Below are 24354 nucleotides of genomic sequence, written 5' to 3' on the forward strand. Positions count from 1 at the left end.
GCATTCCTATTATATGTTGTACCATTTTTGTTGTTAAAGTTTATTCAAGAGGAAGGAGTGAGGGATGAGTTGCTTCAAACCCGCTAGCATCTTGAAGTGGTTGCTTGTCATCATGCCTGATTACAATAATAAACTGCACACAGTTAACCTGTTCTACATGTTTGTATCATGTATGGTTTTAATATACAGACTGATACCTCTTATACTTGATCCTGTATTTTGTATTCCCTGCTGAAGAGTGCCAACTAGCCACCAGAGGGAAAGGAAAGTGCTTTGCACCTCTCTGGGGTAGAATTGCTACTTGGGCGGAAGTCAACTTCTAGTATGACAGACATTTTCATACCTATTAAAACAACTTTTACTGCACCAAAGGGGAAGGATGCACAAAGGCCAGAACCTGACCTAACATCTTGTCCAGATGGAAACAGCAAGCGAGCTGAATGAGGGAAAGAGAAACTTTTCTGGTGTTACCCTAGTATAAGTATGCTAGACTTAGTTTTTATTTCTTCACCCATATCTTTTATTAACTAAACAAAATGTAATTACATTGTCTTTTTAAATGTCATGAATAAATGTGTGTATTTGCATTTCTACTTTACCTTGGCTTAATGTAATTTGAAGTATCTAGATAACATACAAGGCACTTGTTACCTAAGGATGGGATGAAGTTGTAAGCCACAGCACTGGCACATCTTAAGTGTCCTGGTTCCCAAGAATATCCTTTGCTATATCCAAAGAGTAATGGAGTGGATCCCCATTTGAGCTGCAGAGAGCAGGAGCTGGCAACCTTGAGGTTAGGAGAGAGATGAAACTATCTCCCACTAGGTGTTGGAGGCTTTTGTATGCAACAAGATGGAGTACATACATGAATCCCAGGGTCAAAGGGGGAGTGTCACAGTGGCGCTTGAAAGACTGTCCTATGTAAAAATATTCTAACTAGCTCTTTGAACCAAATGGAGGCTTATCAGGAAGCAAATCACAGCATCAGTCATCTTTTTAAGGGTCTCTGAGAGAACACCAGATTGTATCTAGATAACCTAGATATAACAACTTTAAAATCTTTTCAGAGTTTGGAAAGAATCTAACCATCAGAAACAAAAAAATGGATTGCAAGTAATTTTCACCATTTATATTAGAAATTGTAATGATAACAATTACATTTATACATACATGGGAATCTGATCCTAAAGTTGGACAGAAAAGCTATGTGAGCTATGAAGATTTCTAGGGAGGAAAAGAATTCTGCGAAGAATAGTAGATTCTACAATGGTAACTCATACATCAGTGTATACTGTGATACGTGAAAGAATGTAAACATTAACATATTTGGATAAACAAAGACCAGTGTCATGACATTACGGGAAATAAGGTTATCCAAGCCCCTAAATGTTAATAGTTCTATTCATTTTGCTTAGCTTGGTTAGAATCACATCTTCTGAAAAGAAAATCTAATGTAGGTTTGGGTTACATTCATGTGAATGCTATAAATAGAAGTAACTAACTTATTTTAAAAGGAAAAATAATAGAATTCGTAAAATGCTTTTCATATTTTCTAATGTAACGGGCTATAAAATGTATAATGAAAGAAACCTTTCTTTCAGTTTCTGTGCTGTGCTGGAAGGAAGTGAGAATGATATGAGGTTTGTGTACTGTGCTTCCTGCATCTGCTACATGCTTGATAACTGGTCAGGCATGGATACAAAAAAAGCAGTAGACTACATTAGAAGAAGTATGGTGCGTATTCACGAAGTGTTATTTCTCAATGCATTTTCAAGTTAATAGCTTTAGTTCTTTACTATGACTAAAAATCTATCCATCCAAATAGAAATATTACAGTAATTTGTTTCTTTTCTATTCCTGCTTCAATGAGTTGAAAAGTACATTCCTTTTTGTATTTATATTTTCATTGTAATGTTTGTACTAGCAAAGTAATTGTATTGGTTGTGTATGTTTGCTGCAAGTTAAATGAATTCTGATCTTTTTTCTTTAAAATTCAATTTAAAATTGAAAGCAAGTTTTTAAAAATTGAGGCCTGAAGTTCCTATAACTTTAAAAAATGCATAAGTAAAACATTGCATCACTAAAATCCTCAAATTTCAATCAGCTCTAGTCCTGCTTTTTTAAATCATATACAGAATCAATGGAAAAACTAATTATTGAGATCAAGTGTATTAAATGTTCCCAGTCCAGTACAACCCCTTACAGTACAATAAGGATGTACATCTTCTCTGTAATTACATCTTTATTACATCTTCTCTGTAAAAAAGATGAAGAAGTGTTCTCAGAATATTTTTGATGCTTTGTTTGTCAGTGAAGCTCCTCCTCTTAATTTGACTTTACAAAGCATTTTTTCCAGCATTTTAAAAATAATTTTTAACAGCAGTTATTTTATAGGGCAGGTAAAGTTCAATGCCAAATAGTATGCTTAGTATGCTGTTGCTTCTGCCCCCCCCACCCCGCCAGTCTTCAGTTTTTGAAAGGCTGATGGTCTTGCTCCATACTAAAGCATTTCTTGTGCTTCAGCATTGTACATACAGTAGTACCCTACATTATGCCTTCATGTGCATTAACCATCTTTTGGGTTAGAGACAGATTTAATTTATGCACTTCAGTTTTGTTTGGAATTGTGTATCCATTTTCCCTTTTTAGAAAGGCCCCAAAATTGCAGGGCTTTTTTAATGGTTATCTACGCTGCTGTCATGGTTTAACCCAGCAGGCAGCTAAACACCACACAGCCGTTCACTCACTCTCCCCTGAGTGAGATGGGGGAGAGAATCAGAAAAAAAGTAAAACTCATGGGTTGAGATAAAGACAATTTAATAGGACAGAAAAGGAAGGGAAAATAATAATAATGATAGAAGAATATACAAAACAAGTGATGCACAATGCAGTTTCTCACCACCTGCTGACTGATGCCCAGCCAGTTCCTAAGCAGTGGCCGCGCCCCCCCCCAGCCAACTCCCCCCAGGTTTTTTGTTCAGCATGACATCATATGGTATGGAATATCCCTTTGGCCAGTTTGGGTCAGCTGTCCCAGCTGTGTCCCCTCCCAGCTTCTTGTGCACCTCCAGCCTCCTCGCTGGCAGGGCAGTATGAGAAGCTAAAAAGTCCTTGACTAGTATAAGCACTGCTCAGCAACAACTAAAACATCAGTGTGTTATCAACATTATTCTCGTCCTAAATCCAAAACACAGTACTATACCAGCTACTAGGAAGAAAATTAACTATCCCAGCCAAAACCAGGCCAACTGCATGATTTCCCTTTTTGGCAAAGAAATGTTTACCTAATTCCAGACTTTTAACATATATCACAACTGAAATGAACTCCATGCTCTTTGATTGAAGAAAAAAGTCATAAAAACTGCCTGTATTTAAACAACACTGATTTGTGCCAAGAGCTTTTTGAGACATAGGTTCAGAATTTAACTAGATTAAAATGGTGGAATGGTCTAATAATAATTTTGCTAATAGACTGATAAATTGTAATGTCTGTAAAAGTGATTTCGCTCTAAAGTAACTGGTTTGTGGATTTTTTTTCTTTAGTCTTATGATAACGGCCTGGCACAAGGAGCTGGACTGGAATCTCATGGTAAGAATGTTAACATGTTCTATACCCATTTTTAAGACTGGAATTGAGAAATGCTGTAAGAAGTGTAGGGTATGTCATGCTTTTCCTTCTTTTCTGGTTTTAAGGAAGTGGGAAGAAGAGGAGCAAATCCAAAACATGCCTCAGAATATGATGTCGTCTTCTCTTAGTTCCAGCTTAATATCAGACCAGATGGGCTCTTAATATATCAACTCTGTTATTCTTACCTCATGAATGTTTTGTTGAAAGGTGTTGGCTGTAGTTCTCATCTCTTGCTGACAGAGCAACCTATTTCCGCATGTAACATTGGTATTCTGTGGTTTTATCTGAAGAGTTCTTGTGCAATGCACTTGATAATTTCCAGTTTTAGCAGATATCAGTAAAGCCTAGAAACATTTACTCTGCTAGATTACAGCATCCATTGGGGGCTCAAATCTTGAAGCTGCAGTTAATTTTTGTAAATAGGTGGTAAGGGATTTCAGGAGCAGTTGCCTCCTCTAGTAGCTCCGGCCCAGGACTTCCTCCTGCCCAGTCACTGGAGCCCAGCCCGGTGTGCCCAGGGACCCAGGGTCTCTGCCGAGGCAGAGAGACAGGGCTGCTGCTTTCCTGTTTGCAGGTTCAACCAGTAGCAAAGTTGAGCACCTATCCAACAGACACACACAGAGGACACACACACACACACATCTTCTCTGTAAAAAAGATGAAGAAGTGTTCTCAGTCCAGTTAATGTACATCACAAGAAGCTTTCTGGCAGACCACTATATACTGGTTAGGAACATAGTTTTCTTCAAATGCTCTTTTTCATAGATTTAAAGTCAGTCTGATTCATATGCTGTTCATTGATGACACAAGCCTGCATATTGGAATGAAGACTATGAACAAAATGTTATACTATCACACTTGGATTGCTTTTAATGCCTGAGCTAACCTGTTTAATGTTAGCTAATATGTTACTATTCTGCCCTGTGGTATAGCCATACTCTCAGGCCTAAGTTACTATAGGATTGTTGCGTTAAGGGTTACTGTCGCATACAAATAAGAGTCTGAGGAGTAGCTATGGGGAACTCTCCCGTTGAGTCACGAGGTTCAGACAGGACCCCCTTGCTTTCTAAACTCCTTCTCAGAGAGGAGTCTAGGTGCGGCTAGGTCCAGTCTTAGTCTCAGACCTGGTCAATGGTTTATTTTCTAAGGACTGTGTGTGTAGCCACTTATTGGTTCAGGGTTTTCACTAAGGCGACAGCATTAACTTTTACACCCCCCCAGTCTGGTCGTGTTGAAGGAACTATCACGGCCAGAGCAGTGAAGAGTGCAGTTTATTAGAGCAACAGACACACAGATTCTTTGGATTACTGGTGATAAATTCACTGTCTGCAAAGCACATGCAAATGTCAAGAATATGAGTATGAATAACACGGCCGGACACAAACATGTATATAACACGGCTGGACACAACGCGTATATCAAAAATATGGGTAACACGGCCAGACACAAAAACATGTATATAACACGGCCGGAAGAATATGAGTAACACGGCCGGACACAAACGCGTTAAAAGAAAATAATAAAGCGACTCTATAGAGATTTCTAAGTTTCCCGGGGAGGCACTTGGTATAACCAAGTGTTCGACTCTTACCCAAAGGCGTCCCGATGGGGGGGAAGAGAGGCTCAGCCCGTCGACTGATCCCAGACGTCAGAGTGATACACGATGGTGTCTTCCCTAACATTCTCTTTCTCTTAAGCTATTTTATACTATCTTTCACCTTTTGGGTGGAGCTTGAGTGACTCTAGTCATACATACCTTTGTTTAGGATTGGTGTAAAGTTTTTCTCGCTTCGCTTTTAAAGGTATAAGCTAGAAAAATTCAGTGCGCAAGCTCAGTGACGGGTGGTCGCACCTTGGAGGCAGGTAGCTTTTGGGATGGAGGTGTGTTTTGGTATTATGGTGATGTTATAATGAGCAAAGTTCATCAAAGGACAGCATTTTGTCAAAAACGTGACAGGCTGTTGGCCCAGGGTAGTAAATATGCAGCTTATCAGTTCCATGACACCTTTAAGTTCCCCTATTATTGCAGAGCCTGGCCGCGGCATCTCCACACCGCTCCACCCTCTGGGCAGCGCCTCTTAGAGTCAGCACACCAAGTTCCCCTGGCGTTACCAACATCTAAGGTTGCAGGCCTAGGGAACTCCCATGCAATGGATTCCTTACATGTCAGCCGCATTCCACCTGGGAAGCTTCTTCAATGCTGTGCCTTAAGTGTGAATATAAGTTCTAATTTTTAAGTCACCTCGGCCATTATCCCACAAGGATATGGTCAGTTTATATATTGTGTAGTTCTAAACGATATTCAGTGTTTAGAATGCCCTACATATGCAGTCTTGATTGTTAATGGATGTTAGGAGCGGTCACCTCCTCCAGCAGCTCTGGCCCAGGACTTCTGCCTGCCTGGTTGCTGAAGCCCAGCCCAGGGACCTGGGGTCTCTGCCCAGGCTGAGGGATGCAGCTGCTGCTTTCCTGTTTGCAAGTTCAACCAGTAGCAAAGCTGAGCACGTATCCCAGAGACACACACACTCACACACACACACAGAGGACACTGACATGGCCAGCTACACAGACTGCCACAGACAAGGTGCTGCCTTCAATAGCACCAACATACAAGACACACATAAACATAAGCGTAGACAGCCAAGTCCCCTTCCTCCTCTTTGGCTGGTGTGGTGGGTTGACCTTGGCTGGCTGTCAGACCCCCACCCAACTGCTCTCTCACTTCTGCTTCTCAGCAGGACAAGGGGAGGAAAATAAGATGGAAAAGCTCATGGGTCAAGATAAGACAGGGAGATCACTTACTGTATTGGGTTCACGTTGCAAGGTTTTGGTAGCAGGGAGGCTGCAGGGGTAGCTTCTGTGAGAAGACATCAGGAGCTGTCCCCATGTTGGACAGAGCCAGTTCCACCTGGCTCCAAGACAGACCCACTGCTGCCCAAAGCTGAGCTAATCAGCGATGTTGGTAGCGTCTCTGTGATAACATATTCAAGAAAGGGTAAAAAAAATGCTGCGCAACAGCTGTGAGGGAGGTGTTGCGTTAAGAGTTACTGGCGTGTAGGAGTCTGAGGAGTGGCTGAGGTGGGGGGAACCCTCCCGTTGAGTCACGAGGTTCAGACAGGACCCCCTTGCTTTCTAAACTCCTTCTCAGAGAGGAGTCTAGGTGCGGCTAAGTCCAGTCCTAGTCTCAGACTTGGTCAACGGTTATTTTCTAAGGACTGTATATGCAGCCATTCATCAGAGTTAAGGCGACAGCGTTAATTTAAACGCGCTGCACCCCCAGTCTAGTCGTGTTGCATGAACTATCACGGGCACACGTAAAGAGTCTGGTTGTGTTCAATAACTACCACGGCTAGATTAATAAAGAGTGCAGTTTATTAGAGCAACAGATACACAGATTCTTTGGATTACCAGTGATAAATTTACTGTCTGCAAAGCACGTGCAACTACCAAGAGTATGAGTGACACTGCTGGCTAGAAACGCATTTAAAGATGATAAAGCAACTCTAGAGAGATTTCTAAGTTTCCCGGGGAGGCACTTGGTATAACCAAGTGTTCGACTCTTACCCAAAGGCGTCCCAATGTGGGGGAAGAGAGGCTCAGCCTGTCGACTGATCCCAGAGGTCAGAGTGGTACACGATGGTGTCTTCCCTAATGTTCTCTTTCTCTTAAGCCATTTTATACTCTCTTTCACCTTTCAGGTGGAGCTTGAGTGACTCTAGTCATACATCTTTGTTTAGGATTGGTGTAAATTTTTCTCGCTTCTCTTTTAAAGGTATAGGCTAGGAAAAATTCAAAGCGCAAGCTCAGTGAGGGGTGGTTGCACCTTGGAGGCGGGTAGCTTTTGGGATGGAGGTGTGTTTTGGTATTATGGTGATGTTATAATGAGCAAAGTTCATCAAAGGACAGCATTTTGTCAAAAACGTGACAGGCTGTTGGCCCAGGGTAGCAAATGTGCAGCTTACTGGTCACACACAATACCTTTGAGTTCCCATTTAATTGTGGAGCCTGGCCGTGGTGTCTCCACACCGCTCCACCCTCCGGGCAGTACCTCTTAGAGTCAGTACACCAAGTTCCCCTGGCGTCACCGACATCTAAGGTTGCAGGCCTAGGGAACTTCCACGGAATGGCCTTGCATGTCAGCTGCATTCCACCCGGGAAGCTTCTTCAATGCTGTGCCTTACCTAAAAGTGTGAATATAAGTTTAATTTCTAAGTCACCTCCAGCAATTATCCCACAGGAGGAGTGAGAAAATGTGAGAAAGACAACCCTGCAGACACCAAGGTCAGTTGAGAAGGAGGGGGAGGAGGTGCTCCAAGTGCTGGAGCAGAGATTCCCCTGCAGCCCATGGAGAAGACCATGGTGAAGCAGGTTGTACCCCTGCAGCCCATGGAGGACACCATGCCGGAGCAGGTGGATGTGCCCTGAAGGAAGGAAGCTGCATCCTGTGGAGTGCCCATGCAGGAGTATGCTCCTGGCAGGAACTGCAGCCTGTGGGGTGGAGCCCACGCCAAAGCAGGTTTTCTGGCAGGACCTGTGACCCCGCGGGGGACCCATGCTGGAGCAGTCCATTCCTGAAGGACTGCACCTCATGGAAAGGACCCAAGCTGGAGCAGTTCATGAAGAACTGCAGCCCATGGGAAGGACCCATGTTGGAGAAGTTTGTGAAGGACTGTCTCCCGTGGGAGGGACCCCACGCTGGAGCAGGGGAAGAGCGTGAGGAGGATGGAGCGGGAGAGACAAAGCATTATGAACTGACTGTAACCCCCATTCCCTATTCCCCTGCCCTGCTCAGGGTGGGGGAGGACATAAAAGAGTTGCAAGTGAAGTTGAGCCTGGGAAGAAGGGAGGGGTGGGGGGGAAGGTGTTTTTACATTTGTTCTTGTTTCTCACTATCCTACTCTGTTTAACTGGCAGTAAATTAAATTAATTTCCCCAAGTCGAGTCTGTTTTGCCCATGATGGTAATTGGTGAGTGATCTCCCTGTCCTTATCTCGACCCTCGAGCTTTTCGTCTTATTTTCTCCCCCTGTCCTGTTGATGGAGGGGGGTATGATAGAGCAGCTTGGTGGACACCTGGCGGCCAGCCAAGGTCAACCCACCCCACTTACCAGTTACTGTCATGGGCAAAACAGAGTTGACTTAGGGAAGATTCATTTAATTTCTTGCCAATTGTTGTGGTTTAACCCCAGTAGGCAGCTAAGCCCCACACAGCTGCCCCTCAGCAGTGGGATGGGGAAGAGAATCGGAAGGGTAAAAGTGAGAAAATGTGTGGGTTGAGATAAAGACAGTTTAATAGGGAAAGCAAAAGCTGTGTGCGCAAGCAAAGCAAAGCAAGGAATTCATTCACTACTTCCCATGGGCAGGCAGGTGTTCAGCCATCTCCAGGAAAGCAGGGCTCCATCACACGTAACGGTTACTTGGGAAGACAAACGCCATCACTCCAAACATCCCCCCCTTCCTTCTTCTTCCCCAGCTTTATATGCTGAGCATGACGTCATATGGTATGGAATATCCCTTTGGTCATTTGGGGTCAGCTGTCCCAGCTGTGTCCCCTCCCAACTTCTTGTACACCTCCAGCCTCCTCACTCGAGGGGGCAGTGTGAGAAACAGAAGGCCTCGATGCTGTCCAAGCACTGTTCAGCAATAGCTAAAACATGGGTGTGTTATCAATACTGTTTTGGTCCCAAATCCAAAACACAGCACCATACATGCTGCTATGAAGAAAATTAACTCCATACCAGCCAAAACCAGTACACCAATTAAAATAGATCTGGATGGTGAGAAACAAAGAAAAACTAAAACAGCTTCCCCCCCCCCGCCTTCTTCTGAGGCACAACTTCCCTCCTTCATTCCAGACTCCTCTTCACCGCACCCCCCCCTCCATCCTGCCACAGTGGCTCGGGGGGATGGGGAGTGGAGGGTTACAGACAGTTCATACCACTTCGTCTCTGCCGCTCCTTCCTCCTCACACCTTTTCCCTGATCCAGCATTGGTCCTTCCCATGGGCTGCAGTCCTTGAGGATAAGACTGCTCCAGTGTGGGTCCTCCACGGGCTGCAGTTCCTGCCAGGAGCATGCTCCAGCATGGGCTCCCCACAGGATGAGCTTCCTTCAGAGCATATCCACATCTGCTCTGGCATGGTCCTTTCCACTGGCTGCAGGGGGACAACCTGCTTCACCATGATCTTTTCCACGGGCTGCAGGGGAATCTCTGCTCCAGCACCTGGAGCACCTCCTCCCCCTCCTTCTTCACTGACCTTAGTGTCTGCAGGGTTGTTTCTCATGCTTTTTTTCTCCTTCCTTCCTCCTCTCTCAAAACTGCTGTACAGTGTTTTTTTACCCTTTCTTAAATATGTTATCACAGTGGTGCCACCAGCTTCACTGATTGGCTCAGCTTTGGCCAGTGGTGGGTCCATTACAGAACTGGCTGGAACCGATTCTGTCCAGCACAGGGGCAGTCCCTGGTGTCTTCTCACAGAGGCCACCCCTGCAGCCCCCCTGCTACCAAGACCTTGCCACATACAACCAATATACCTGGTAGAGATAGTTCAGTAGTGAAGGCACACACACGGCGTTCTTTAAATTCACAAGCACATGCACATTTGTGGATTCCCCAAGTACCAGTGTCACCGAAATCGGGAATCAAACTCCTTAACACCAGTGTAGTATTAAGAAGCAGGCATTCTTTATTACGGCGCCAGATGCACGGGGGATCATTCCACCTAGCGTGCATACCGCAGGTTACATCAACCAAAACTTATATTGTCCAATTACATACATATGCATCAAATTTCCTGGAATGATTGTGCATATTCATTCTGTTTCCCAGAACTAATTATCATATTTGCATGGACATTACGCATGCGTCCTTGAGCTCCGAGGGGCTTCCGTGGGGGTCTCTGGTGGTCCTTGGTGGTCATACAGGTGTGTCCTTTAGTTGACCCCTTCTCATGGGCATGCGCAATATCACCTTGCTTATGTAACTTGCTTCCCTTCTTCATGGTGCATGGTCCCTAACAATGATTTGGCACCCTTAACACAAACCAATTATTCTAACCGCCCTCAACTCGTTGTCAAGATGGGCTGGGGCTGTACTGGGAACATAGCAGCATGTCCGTACTACTCGTTGTCCAATTGTCTTTGGGCATAGTAGCATATCCATAGCCATAGATGTACAAACACAACATTAAAGTATTGTCTACCCTGCTCCTATCTCTATGTTGCTTAGTTACAAAAGAACAAACTAATCACTTTGGGTACATTTGGTTACACCAGCACGGCCCCTCTGTCCGTCTGTGTCACCTGATGCTATGGGGACAGGCAGGTTCTTTTCTTAAGGATCCTTGGTAGAATGAGAATTGGCCACAGGGTTGTAGTTATATTTAGAGCTTTATTATTATATAATGGTTTTAGTAATCAGCATAGCTTATCATTACTCAGAATTTCTAGCAATTAGCATAGCTTTCCTATTACCTAAGATTTCATTTACCTAGACTTTTCAGTCACCTGGACCCTCTGCAGATCGGGTCAAATTCTTAATAATCAGCACACAATACAATAATCATAATCTAGACTCTGACTTTTAAAAAGTACACGAGTCATTCACTCCTCAGAGAAAGAAGAACGATGGAGACGGTGTCATGGTACTCTAGCTGACAGTGAGGGTGCTCCCCTTTCCCCTTCTGTCACGGTGCAGGCATCCCCTGTATCACACCAGGAAGCATGAAGGCCTTAGCAGACTGGCTGCTGTTGGATCTCCTTCAAAAGCCTTTTGGATAAGCCCATACATTTATACCTCTCAGTCTGGGAGTTTAGTCTTTACCATTTCCATAAGTTAGTGGATTCTGAAGAGGCTGCCAGACAATCAATATGCAAGAATTTTGTCTGCAGGAGATAGAAAGCTGCAGGTGGCAATGGCTGCATAATGATCTTTATCTCTTCCTGTCCATTGTGTCCTGCCTACCTGTTGCTCTCCCTTTAACCTAATGGTGCTTCTCCCAGCATACATCCGGCCTTAGCATCAGCTGTGTTTTAGCCAAAATCTGAGCAAGAGTTGAGTGAACAGTCACAAGAAGCATCCCTGCCCACTGAGGGATCATGGGTTTTGCCATCCAGAATATCTCATGTGCTGTTATGCTTCCCTGTTCCATAATGGGTGTCACCATATCCTGGCAACAATGCTGTACCAGGTGTCAGGAGCAGGGGGTACTGGTCACACCCTGGTAGCACTGCCCAGACCCCAGGCCCTCTTACTTGCTTCATGGGTCCCCTACTCACCAGCTTGTCCAACTTGATGCTTGCTAGCAAACATGCACGCACTCACACACTTGTCCCGCAGGCACTCCACATTTGCAAGTTCCCCTTGAATACCAGCACAGTCCCTCTGCCTGATACCCCTGCCCAGACCCAGGGCTTCCGATTTGCCGGCTAGTTCAGCTTGAAGTTTGCTAGCAAATACACATGCACACCCCATGCACCACCAGATTTGGAGAAATACAGACACTCAGCCCCCCCAAGCAGCCAGCATCAGACACATGGACTGCGACCTGCAGTCCTGCTCCAGCCACTGGCGCTGAGCCCCTCACTCGCCTCACTAAGTCTGGTCCCTCCCAGTAGCTGCTTTTTTGTGATACACCTCATTCCTGCCCCAGTGGCTGGTAGCCAAGACCCCCACCCACTCCAGTAGCTGACACCATAGCCCAGGGGCACCTACAGCCCTGGTCTGACTCCTCCAGTAGCTGGCACCAAATCCAATCACACAGGTCTCTCCAATGGTCCACTTAGTCCTTGCAGCACACATACACATGGGATATGGAGAGAGTTTATGCAGAGAGATAGTTAAGAAAGGATTTGATAAGAAGATAGGACAGACTGCAGTGATCAGGCACAGGGCTCAGTCAGACAAGTATATTGACCGGTGCCGTTTTAGACTTGACCAGTCCTTTTTATACCCTTTTCTGGCTACTCCCGTTTTGTTCCTCCCTGCTCCCCCTTCCCCTGCACATTCCCTCATCTGTTTGCATAGTTCCACGGACCTCCCCTCCAACATCCTGGACCCTCAGGTTTGCATCCTTATCAGTTGCAAAGTCCAAGTTTGCCTGTGGTTTCTTGATAGCCCATCAATTAGTGTGACTGACCACCCATCAATTAGTGTGACTGACCAGGTTTGTTTCCTGTCTTTGTCTCCATTATGTTTGCCTGTCAGGTTTGTGCTTCTATGTTTTGTTTATGGCTTCCCCCTTTTCCTCATTTGACAAGGTCCTTGATCAGTTAATCTTAATGAAATAAATATTCCCACACTCCATATATCCTTACCAATTAGTGTGATTGACCTGGTTTGGTTCTCGTCACTGCCTCCCTTATTGTTTGTTGGTCAGGTTTGTGTCTCTCTATATTTTCTTGTTTATGGCTTCCCCCTTTTTCTTTGAAATATCCCCTTTTGCATTGAAAAGGCCTTTGACCAGATACCCTTAAAGGAACAGACTCTCTTTCCTTCCACATACTGTTACAATACCGGCACTCACACAGATATGAGCAGCACAGACAACCTGATGCTGTTCCTCATCTCCAGTTGATCAAGATACTCAGACTGTTGCCTTGCTGTAAAATAACTCCCGAAACACACAGAGTATGTTTAGAGAGGAGACATTGCTTTATTCTGCGCAGGGTGCAAGGTGGAAAATTTCCACAAATCGAGCACACCTATTGCAATTCTTTTTCAGTATTTATACATAAAAGTTAACACACCATGCCTATCTAATACATAATCATCAGACTAACTAATCATCCTCTTCTTCCATTGGTCTGTATTTTCTCCGCTTCGATTTAAAGTCACAGTATGATTTTAATTCACTGCGCATGCTCACAAAGAGTGGGGGGGTAGTCCTTTCGTTCCCCAATTGGGTCGGTGGTCGCGATCTCCCCCTGCCGCCTTTACCTTTCCCCTAGTTACTGTTATTCCTGTTGTTTTCTTGGCTGTTGTGGTGTCCTTTTATCTTTACGGCTCTCCCGGTAAGAGGATGTTCCTGTTATTGGTCTTTGAAGGGTTACAGCTTCGCGTTCTTTTAGGACATAGTCTTGTTAGTAAAATATGCAGTGCCCGTACCCTCTTATCTAGCTTAGGCATTATCTATTACCTTGAAGATTCTACAATTCTCACAGTCTCGTATGCTAGTTTCTATTTCTAACTGTGATCCCTTCTTAGCTACTAATAACTCTTATACTATTTCTATTTTATTCTACAATATATACACATATATACACGATTCAAGATGACAAGTCTATCCAGCAGCTGGCCCCTAGACCCCTGGCAAAGTTAAAAAACTTAAATTATACCCCTACATATTTTAAAATGTAGTTAAATAAGTTGCTGTAGAATGCTAGCGATGACAAATGTCATTACTTAAGTATCCTTCCTGCATTTCCACATCAGAATGAAAAATAGTCCTAGATTTCATGGGGTTTTCTAGTGCCATAATAGTGTAACAATGGATCTTGGACCCCATGTCTTCTATCAACAGCTTACTTCCAGGCTGTAGTTATATAAATTACAGGTAATAGACTCAGAATGAGCTTTGATGGTTTTTTAAAAGTGATAGCAATGTTACACAGACAGAGAATATGAGTTTCTCCTCTAATTTCAAATTTTACCTTGCAGTTTCCTTGACAATAAAAAAATCCTTAGAAGCGTAATTTGTGTGTTTGCTACAACCATGGGAATCCTCCAGTTTTTTAATAGCATTAACCATGTCTTTTGGGTTTTGTGGGTTTTTGTTGGGTTTTTTTTTGCTTACTGCTTGTCAGACACTTAGCCTTCAGTTTATTTTTCTTCTCTGGGGAGTTGTGTCTGTGACTTGTTTGGCATCTCTGCTTCAGTCTGATAGTCTGATTGCTGGTTTCCCATTAGCTTTCTTGTGCAAGTAACATATCAAGAAATGTCTTCTGTTGCATTACCATTTACTCATTCCTGTTGTACTCTTTTAGAAATCCATTGATTTAATTGATATTACCCTAGTTAAAATTCCAATCGAGATCATACAGGCTTCAGTGAAAATCTGAGTATCTTAAAACATTGCATAAACAACTGTTTCCTCATAGGTGGCTCTACATTTTGTGGTATTGCATCGCTGTGTTTGATGGGTAAACTGGAGGAAGTTTTTTCAGAAAAAGAACTGAACAGGATAAGAAGGTGGTGTATAATGAGACAACAGAATGGCTACCATGGACGACCCAACAAACCTGTAGACACCTGCTATTCCTTTTGGGTGGGAGCAACTTTGAAGGTAGTGTACAGAAAACCTACAGGATAGTTATTGACTTGATTTCTTTAACCATCTTGTTTTACTTGGAAGAATTACATATTTGGTGCAAGTACAAGAATATGCAAAGATCACTATAAAAGTTTTTAATCTTGAAAAAATGCAGGATAAGAAGGTTTAACAGATTAGTGCTATATTGCACTACTTAACTATGTAAATATTTAAAATATACTCAAGTTTAGTATATTACTGTAACATTCTAACTTCTTTTCAGCTCTTGAACATATTCCAATATACAAATTTTGAGAGAAACCGAAATTACATCCTGTCAACTCAAGATTGTCTTGTTGGTGGATTTGCCAAGTGGCCAGATAGCCATCCAGGTAAATTTACTTCTCAAAATTATGGTGAGTGTCTTTTAAGCTACAAATATATTCCAGCAGTCAAACATTTGAGAGTTGTAAGAAAGGGTTTTTTTCCCCAGTCTCCTTCAAATAATGGAAAAAAATAAACCTTAAAATATGAGATTTTCATGATTTAGAGGGAAAGGTGTATAGTTTTTCCTTGTTCAGCATCAGAGCAAGTGAGCTGCTGTCGTTTAAACTATCACCAAAACAGTATCACTGTCTATTTAGAGCTGGACAAGCTTTTCCATATGTGTTTAACCATTCTAATTAAAAATCATACTGTGCAGTGGGTATCTTTGTAAAGGGTCTGAGTAAAATATTTAAGAATGTTTATTTCCTTAAGAAATGAATCCTTTGAGCTTATTCAGCAATCTTTGATGTATTTAAAAATACTCAACTCAAAGTTCAGATAGTTACATATTGTGATTTACAGATTGTAATTACACATAGAAATTATACATAATATATCTGAAATAATTATTAGTTGCATTTTGGAAGTGGAAACTGATAATTTGAAAAGACGCTAGAATTCAAAGGAGATACTGTAAAGATATGAAAACAAACTTTGTGTCAGTAGTAATGTTCAGTGACATTTTGTACAGAGAAGATAAACAGTCCATAAACTGACCAAACAAGATAAAAACATAGTTATAATAAAGGAGGAGACTGTTCAGAATCTGCACAGAGATATTTCATCATGGCATCATTTAATTTTGAAGAGCAGTTGACAGTTTGTCAGAGTGGACCCACACTGATAATATAGTGCTCATGACATGCTTCCCCCCCGAAAACCAGTTTAGGATTCCTGACAACTAGCTATATTTGGTGTACATTATGTAGACCAATCAGTATCACTTCTCCGTTTATCTTGATGAACTGTTTACTTAGGAGGTTAGGAAGAAAAACAGTATGTTTAAAACCCCAATCATGTAAAAAGTTCCTCAACCTGTCTTTTAAGATAGTTTGAGATAAGATTTGAGGAAGACAAGACTACTAATAAAGCTGTTTGCTTTGATTTGTATGGTGTTCCTGCCCGTACACTACTGTTTCCTATAAAGCAAGCTTTTCCTGTCTCTTAAACTTTCTTTTGAGAGGAAGCTACTTTTTAACATGAATGCTCTAGCTGGCCACAGAAATGGAACAAGAAGATTGAACTAGAGTACTAAGGATTAACTAGATTGTTGCTTTATGAACGTACAGAAGTTTTGCTGGTATGCCAGATTTTTTCTAGCTCCAACAATTTATAGAATACGTCTTATAAGATTGCATATCTTCTGGGAAAAACTTGTTTCATGTTTCCTTTGGTACTGTTAAATTTTAATGGTGTAGGATTTTTACAGAAAAAACAAATCAGTTTATACTTTTGTGATAGGTGGGTTTATTGCAGCATTCTTTCCTCAGGCAGATGGTGACATAAGTCTGTGTTCATGTTTTGAAGAAAAATAGTAAAAAAGTTAATGCAGTTTTAATCTGAAGAATGTAAATGCAGCATCATTTTTTTTTAATGGATCTGTAGTTTCAATGCCATATATACACAGCTGAGCTTCCTACAAGATCAGTCTACTATCTGAAAGCCAAGCTGTCTTTTTGAACACAGTAAAGATTTCCCACTTTATTAATGTGAAGTGTCTGTGCAGCTCCATTGTTTTCAGAAGCCTACTGATGGCTAAATGTACACAGTCCTCTTGACTTCCGTGTCAAAATGTCAAGATGAGACTGGTATGGGTCATCTCACAAATGAGTTAATAGTTCTGTTGAGGTCGAATAAGGACAGAAGTGATTTGTTCTCCTTGAAGCATTTAGCTTTTGTAAAGCTGAGAATAGTGGCCTCAGTTTGGTTTTGTTGCAAAACTCAGATGTGACAGAATATGCCAGGGAAAGGTTGCAAAATGAGCATATGCAATTTTTTCATAGGTGCTTTCTAAAATAGATTCAGAATTTGAACTTCTGTAGCTCCTACTTTATGCAAAAAGCTCTGTTTAAATATTACATGGACTACCAAAATTGCAAGTAACTTTTCACAACTGATTATTCAGGAAAATATTATTTTGTAGTCCTGATGTTCCTATGCTAACAGATGTTAATACTTTGTTGGTTTTAGAGGTAGCAGTGTTTATTGATTTAAAATAGTAAGTGTTTGGACCAGTGTGCTTGTTGAGCAGTGATCTTACAAAACTATTTCTTGCTTTTGAAAATCAATCTGAAAAGTCAGAAGTCTTTTAAATGCTAGTAATCCTCTGAAATCATGAGTGTACCAAAGTGAATCACGAAAAGACTATTCTTTAGTTTTTAGTAGTCTCTACAGGTAAGTATCCACATAGGTTTCTCAAATGCAGGAAAGGCTATCAGAAGTTTCCTGAAAAAAAGCAGTTAGATCTGCTATCTTATGTTAATGCTACTTATTACAAATATTAAAACCCCAAACATTAGGGTTCTACAGAGCTGGGGATTTTGTTAGAACACATACCTAAGTAAGTCATTCATTTTTTTCTAGATTTGAGCATAAATCATTATAAGACTTAAATAAATTTAAATAAATTTATTTTAAACTACTAGATGTACTGCTGATGCATCTCACTTGATATCTTTAAATGATATACAATACAAAAGAATTTGAAATGTGTGAATTACAGGTGATGCAAAAGAAAGATTAAAAGATCTAACATGATAAAAAGAGAGGGAGAGGATGAAAATGAGTGTGCACATTTACTAAATGTAAAACACTGAAGTGAGATTTGCACTAGTAGAAGTATAAATCCACCTTGTGTTTTTGTTTGTTTTTAAGACAGCTGCTCAGTAGTTGTGAGATTGTGTACTGCCATGTATTTGTGAGTTGCTCATGAAACAAAACATTTGGACCTATGTTTTTCAGCCTTGAAAAGCCTTGTATTTTTTATAGCTTTAAAGAGAGGAGTACACAGGCTGCATAGGTATGTTATGCCTACAATGGAGTTGTGTATTAAGTTGATATGGATTTGCACAAGTGTAAAACTTCATGGTTAAACTCACCAAATATCCCTATATAGGTAATTAGGTTTGTATATGGATTTAGTGAGTATCAATGCAGCTTTCCACAGGAGTTAATATACTGTATTTCCTGAAGTTGAGCTTTCCTTGCCTGACATACTTTCTGCAAGATCAATAGGGACTATATCTACCGAATGTGCTTTTGTCTGCATGTTAATGCTGATAAGCAGAAGCCATCTTTCAGAGAAAGTATCTGGCTAGTGAGACTCTAGCCATATAACTTCTTATAATATCATTTTAGTCAGACATGAAATTAGTGATACCTCCAAAAGATTACCAATTGTTGAGAATTTGGAAGGGACACATTAAGGTCACATCCTCTTTCCATCTTTAGACTGTGATTTCTTGGGCGGATAATCCAACCTAATGGATTATTGTTGCCCAGAGGGGGCAGGCTCACTCCTTTTCCTCCCAGCTTCCTTAAGTACAGCTGCATGTCCTTTCCCCTTTTTGCACTAGAATTGGTGTATATTGAACATTTCTGCAAACCAGTTTAATTCGCTAAAATGTCAGAAAGCTGTCCAATTTTTCCTGCTCGGGTTAGTTTTCTTCCATGTTTTCTGAATTACTTTAAGTCATGGAGGGTGTTGAGCAAGCTCTAGTGCTGGTATAAGATAGGCAGCAGGAGAGCTGTGGGATGGGGAAATAAGAGCATCTCATCTCTGCTGATCAAGCTACTTCATGAATTCATATCCTTAGGGTATTTTCTCTGGAAGGGGGGAGATTAGGGAAAGTAATGATTTTTTTCATACTTCTAAATCTTGCTGTTTGGCTACTGGTGCTAATTTTGGTGTTTCAATAGTCAGCTGTCCACTAAGTAGCCAGCTATCCACCTGACCTTTCATTTGCAAAAAAAAAATCCTTCACATTGCTGGGGGGGAAGATTTACTCTGCTGAGGGAAATGTATTTACAGCTCCTCAAATGATTTTGCTGTTCAGCCTGAGAATTCAGAAGAAATTAAGTAGTGGGCAGGAATTGTTATAAAATAAAGAAGACTCTAGTCTTAGAGATTGCACACCATCATTTCATGCTGGAGGGTTTGGGCAGAAATTCTTTTCTTGTTTCAAATACTAAGTCTAAAATGTAACATCTGTTTGTTTTCCTTGGTTGTAATTATTCAGGGGTTTTGGAATCCAGGAACAGTTGGCTGTTACAGCCTGACAGAAACATAATTTTCTTTTTCATTTTCCATCCTGCTTTCAGATGCTTTACATGCCTACTTTGGGATTTGTGGCTTGTCGTTAATTGGAGAAACTGGTATTTGCAAAGTTCATCCTGCCCTGAATATAAGCACAAGAACCTCAGAGCACCTTCACCACCTCCATCAGATCTGGAAAACAAGGACTCTAAACAGTGTTCAGATGACACACACATCTCTACATGAATGATTTAGACTTGATTTTAGTTCTGATAGCATAATTGTAGCTCAAGGTTAAAAGCCATGTATAACCAGCGTGCTCTTTTAAGTGTTGAAGTCATACAATCAGATCTGTGTTGCTGGCATCATTTTGATAGATAATTGCCTCCAGACAGTTATTCTGCACTGGAGGAAAAGGAAATATTTTGGATATATAGAAGTTTGTCACCACAGATGGTAAATAGATCTTCAAATGGCTTTACTTCTAAGAAATACCTTAAGGCAATTTAATTTATTTTTTATTTTTAAAATTTGTGCATACCGTGTCAAAATATATAATGGAAAAGTATTTTCAAAATCTGTTTACATATCATACAGTATAGCACAGAACCTTGAAGTTCTTTATGACCTTAATGTTTGGCATATTTTTGGGTAAAGAATCTTCCATATGAAGTCTCAGTTAAAAGTTACCTTTTATCATCTACTTTCAGATTCCATAAACTTTGTTTGTTTTTTTAAAGTGGATACAAATAAAATTATTTTATTCAATATACTAGACTTTTAAAGTTGTGTGGCCTTACTAAATGGATTTCATAATTCTACTGAGTAGCTTCTACACAGATGCAGTGAATCATTAGCCAGACACAGTGTTTTGGACTGAAATATTCTCTTCATGGGATATTAATGAGGGTGCATTGTATTGATGTATAGCATTAAGAGATATTCAGCACAGAATAGCTGTGTGTGAAAGAAGCATTAGAACCTGTTTCTGAAGTCAACCCTTTGCAATACATTAAAATTATACAACTGTACTTTGATTTTTTTGGATGTTTTTCTCTTTTAGTGTGAAATAATTCTGAGTTTCTTAATGCTTCTGTGTAAAGAATGAAACACTGGGCTTTAAGATAAGTTGGTAGTGGTTTACTCAGAGAGAGATGATGAACATTCTCTGCTTATTTAGTAGTAGTGCCTTACTTTGTGTGCTTGAAATGCTGCTGTGGTGGGTTGACCTTGGCTGACCACCAGGTGCCCACCAAGCCGCTCTCTCACTCCCCCTCCTCAGCAGGACGGGGGAGAAAATAAGATGAAAAACTTGTGGTCGAGATAAAGGCAGTTTAATGAAAAAGAAGCAAAGGCCACACACAGAAGCAAAGCAAGAAAAAGGAGATTTATTCTCTACTCGCCATCAGCAGGCAATGTTCTGAAAATGTTCCTGGGAAGTAGGGCCTCAGTATGTGTAGCAGCTGCTTTGGAACACAAATGCCTTAACCACGAATGCCTCCCCTCCTCCTCCTTTCTCTTAGCTTTTATTGCTGAGCACAACATCATACGGTATGGAATATCCCTTTGGTCAGTTTGGGTCAGCTGTCCCGGCTATGTCCCCTCCCAACCTCTTGCCCACCCCCAGCCTACTTGCCTTTGGGGGTGGGGTGTGTGTGTGTGGTATTGGAGAGACAGCCTTGATGCTGTGGGAGCACTGCTCAGCAATAACCAAATCATTGGTGTGTTATCAACACCATTCTAGCTACCAATACAAAGCATAGCACTGAGGGCTCCTATGGGGAAAGTTAACTCCATCCCAGCCAGTCCCAATACAATCTCCACCCCTTATTCCATACCATTTGTGTCATGCTCAGGTCCCACATAATGTGATACATTTATATATCTTCTAACCATCCCATTGTATCTATTTGTCATTCCTGAAATCCCCTCTTACCAATACTTACAACTTATACTACATACTTAAACCATCTTTATACCCAACATATACATTTATACATTCTCATTAACTACTATCCCCTGTCCCTTAACAAATAGGTAGATCTTATTTCCCCATTCTGTGGGCCTCTGCCACTCCCCAAAATGTCCATAAGAACAGGCTATGACTTGAGTGCCATCTTTCAAGGTGATCGCTCAGGACAGGAGAAGCAGCATGTTCGATTGCTGGGCACCAACACCAGCTTGGTTTGGGTCATTGCTGCACTCGCCTGGTTCTTTGCGAAGCTCACGCTTTGTCAGTTCAGGTAGTTCCTGCTACGTTACTTCCTACAATATACAACTCTCATCACAGATTATTTTTCCCCCAAGGTTAAATCTCCTTGAGGCACACACTGGATCTCCCCATCCTTCCACATTACCCACCAAGTACACCCACATCCTTGAGCGAAGACAGTCCCACAAATGGGTTTGCCTTTTCCCAAGGGAGGAGCAATCCACAATGCCTTCCCCAGCCACTTCCCTATGTGCACGACAGGGACCTTATCTCCTCCCACAGTATGTAGGGGTTTTGTTTGAGCAGGACCAAGATGGTTAGCAGATCCTCTGGTGTTAACCAGCCAAGTGGCTTCTGCTGAATTTATCCCAGTGCTTCCATGCCCCATTGCCCAATGCTCTCAACATAGTCTTTAACACTCCATTATATCTCTCAATCTTTCCAGAGGCTTGTGGGTGATAGGGGATGTGATACATTCAATCAATGCCATGCTTCTTGGCCGAGGAGTTTATGATGTTATTTCAGAAATGAGTCCTATTGTCTGATTCAATTCTTTCTGGGGTACCATGTCACCATAAAACTTGCCTTTCAAGTCCCAAGATGGTGTTTTGGGCAGTGGCATGGTTTATAGGGTATGCTTCTAGCCAACCGGTAGTTGCTTCCAACTCACCGGCAGGTGAGTATGTAGCGCTTGCCTTGGCGTGTTCATGGTGGTGGTCCAATATAGTCAATTTGCCAGACCTCACCATAGTGAAAACCCAGCCACCACACTCTACTCCATGGAGACTTTACTTGTGTGGCTCACTTGATTGTGGCACATGTTTCACATTCATGAGTGACCTGTGTGATGGCCTCCATGGTCAGGTCCACCCTTCGCTCACGACACCATCTGCATGTTGCATCTCTCCCCAGATGTCCTGATGTTTCATGGGCCCACCTGTAGTCAATCAGGAGCTGGTGGAAGGCCGGGACTTACGTAAAATTAATAAGAGGGATTCAGACCGGAATGTGAAACGTCTAATCAACATTATTGTCCTTGGGAGTGAAACACATCCTGAAGAAGTATGTAAGCCAAGTAAGATGTTTTGGGAACCATCTGAAACAACTAGCAGAAGTGTGATAAGAAGCACCCTCACGCAAACTGTCCTCATTATAATACTTAAAGTCACACCCCTCGAGCTGGAGACCCCGGCCCAAGCAGAGACCCCTCACCTTTGGGCGTGCGTAGAATATTAAAGTAGCACTGTAGCTTTAAGAGTAAGACAAGAAAATGTAGACCAATAGAAAACTGCTTTAGGTAATTACTTATGCATATGCATAACTAGACCATATAAATACTGCACCTGTATAAATGAGTGGTGTGCTAGCTTTGTGGAGCTACCACCTAGCACCCGGTCTTGCGCAAAACTTGAAATAAACTGATATCTTGGCTCTGTGTGCATATTGGGTGTTGCACACCGGGTAACGAACTCCATTTGTGAGACAACATTTTGGCGACCCAGATGGGACTGCTGTAAGGCCTTCCCTGGATCGTCTTGCTGTCCTGACGGGAAGTGGCGGTCCAAACGGATTCCGGCGCGCACCGACCTGTTGTTCGGGGACTCCCTTCGGCCTCCCTTCTGCGGTCAGGCCGTAAGCGACACAACAGTGCAACACGAATTTAACGAGATATCTTCAGGGGATTGCAGAGAAGGAAATCTCGGTGAGTGCGAAATCTGGTTCTGTTTTTGTTCTGGGCTCTGCATAAGACGCATCAGGAAAGATACGCGGCAGTAGCATCTGGTTTATGGCTTTTTGGTACTGATCTGTTTAACGAAGGGAGACGTCCCTCGTTCTGGTTTTTCAGTTTCTGTTCTGAAATTGCTCTGCGTAAGATGCCCATAAAAGGACCGCAGCAGGAGCTTATTTAGACTTCTGTACGTAGACGCTTGAAAGGAATATCGGAATATCCTTCGGTTGCTGAGTACATGAAGTCCTGGTTAACAACGTTTTTCCTAGGAAATAATATGGGTTTAAATCCCTCTACCGAGATACCTTCCTGCACTCCTTTAGGATGCATCCTGAAGAATTGGCAGAAATTTGGAGGGGATCCCCTAACTAAAGAAAAATTCTGTAAATATTGTAATCAGTGGTGGCCAATGTACAAATTAGGTGATGATGAAAAATGGCCTCAAAATGGAACTCTAAACTATAATACTGTGTTGCAATTGATGCTTTTCTGTAGGAGGATGGATAAATGGGATGAAGTACCGTATGTTGATCTGTTCTTTGCATTACGGAATAATCATGAAATCAGAAAGAAATGTAAACTGTTGAATAGTGATCCTGATGGTATATATGTTTTGGCAGAAAACGGGTTAGAAAAGAGACAGAGATGTTGTTCTGCATGTGATATTGGGAAAGGATGTATGCGGGGCTGATGAGGAGCCAGAGGATGTTCAATTATTAGTGCCAAGAACTAAGCAGGAAAAATTGAATAACGAAACCGAGTCTGATGGAATAGGGGAACAGTCCACTCAGAGGGACTCTTCACCAATCTCCAGAAGGACTCGGGCTCGTGCACCTGTACTACAAGCACCACTCTGACAAGCAATTGGAGTGGAAGGCTTACCAGTGTTTGTGCATGTACCATTCACTACTTCAGACCTTTTAAATTGGAAGCAATCAGTTGGATCCTATTGGGAA

General features: G+C 42.0%; 1 protein-coding gene across 1 annotated transcript in view; it reads left to right on the forward strand.

Moving 5' to 3' along the window:
* LOC142403069 (geranylgeranyl transferase type-1 subunit beta-like) overlaps nt 1-20469 on the forward strand; it is a 96816-nt gene extending 76347 nt beyond the window's left edge. Inside the window, 6 exon segments of the mRNA XM_075489211.1 lie at nt 1602-1734; nt 3544-3589; nt 14724-14908; nt 15159-15267; nt 19523-19654; nt 19657-20469. Of these exon segments, the coding sequence (XP_075345326.1) occupies nt 1602-1734; nt 3544-3589; nt 14724-14908; nt 15159-15267; nt 19523-19654; nt 19657-19703 (652 nt within the window). The 3' untranslated portion in view covers nt 19704-20469.
* Nucleotides 20470-24354: the final 3885 nt, after the last annotated feature.

Source organism: Mycteria americana, assembly GCF_035582795.1.
Source record: "Mycteria americana isolate JAX WOST 10 ecotype Jacksonville Zoo and Gardens chromosome W unlocalized genomic scaffold, USCA_MyAme_1.0 Scaffold_33, whole genome shotgun sequence".
Taxonomy (NCBI): Eukaryota; Metazoa; Chordata; class Aves; order Ciconiiformes; family Ciconiidae; genus Mycteria; species Mycteria americana.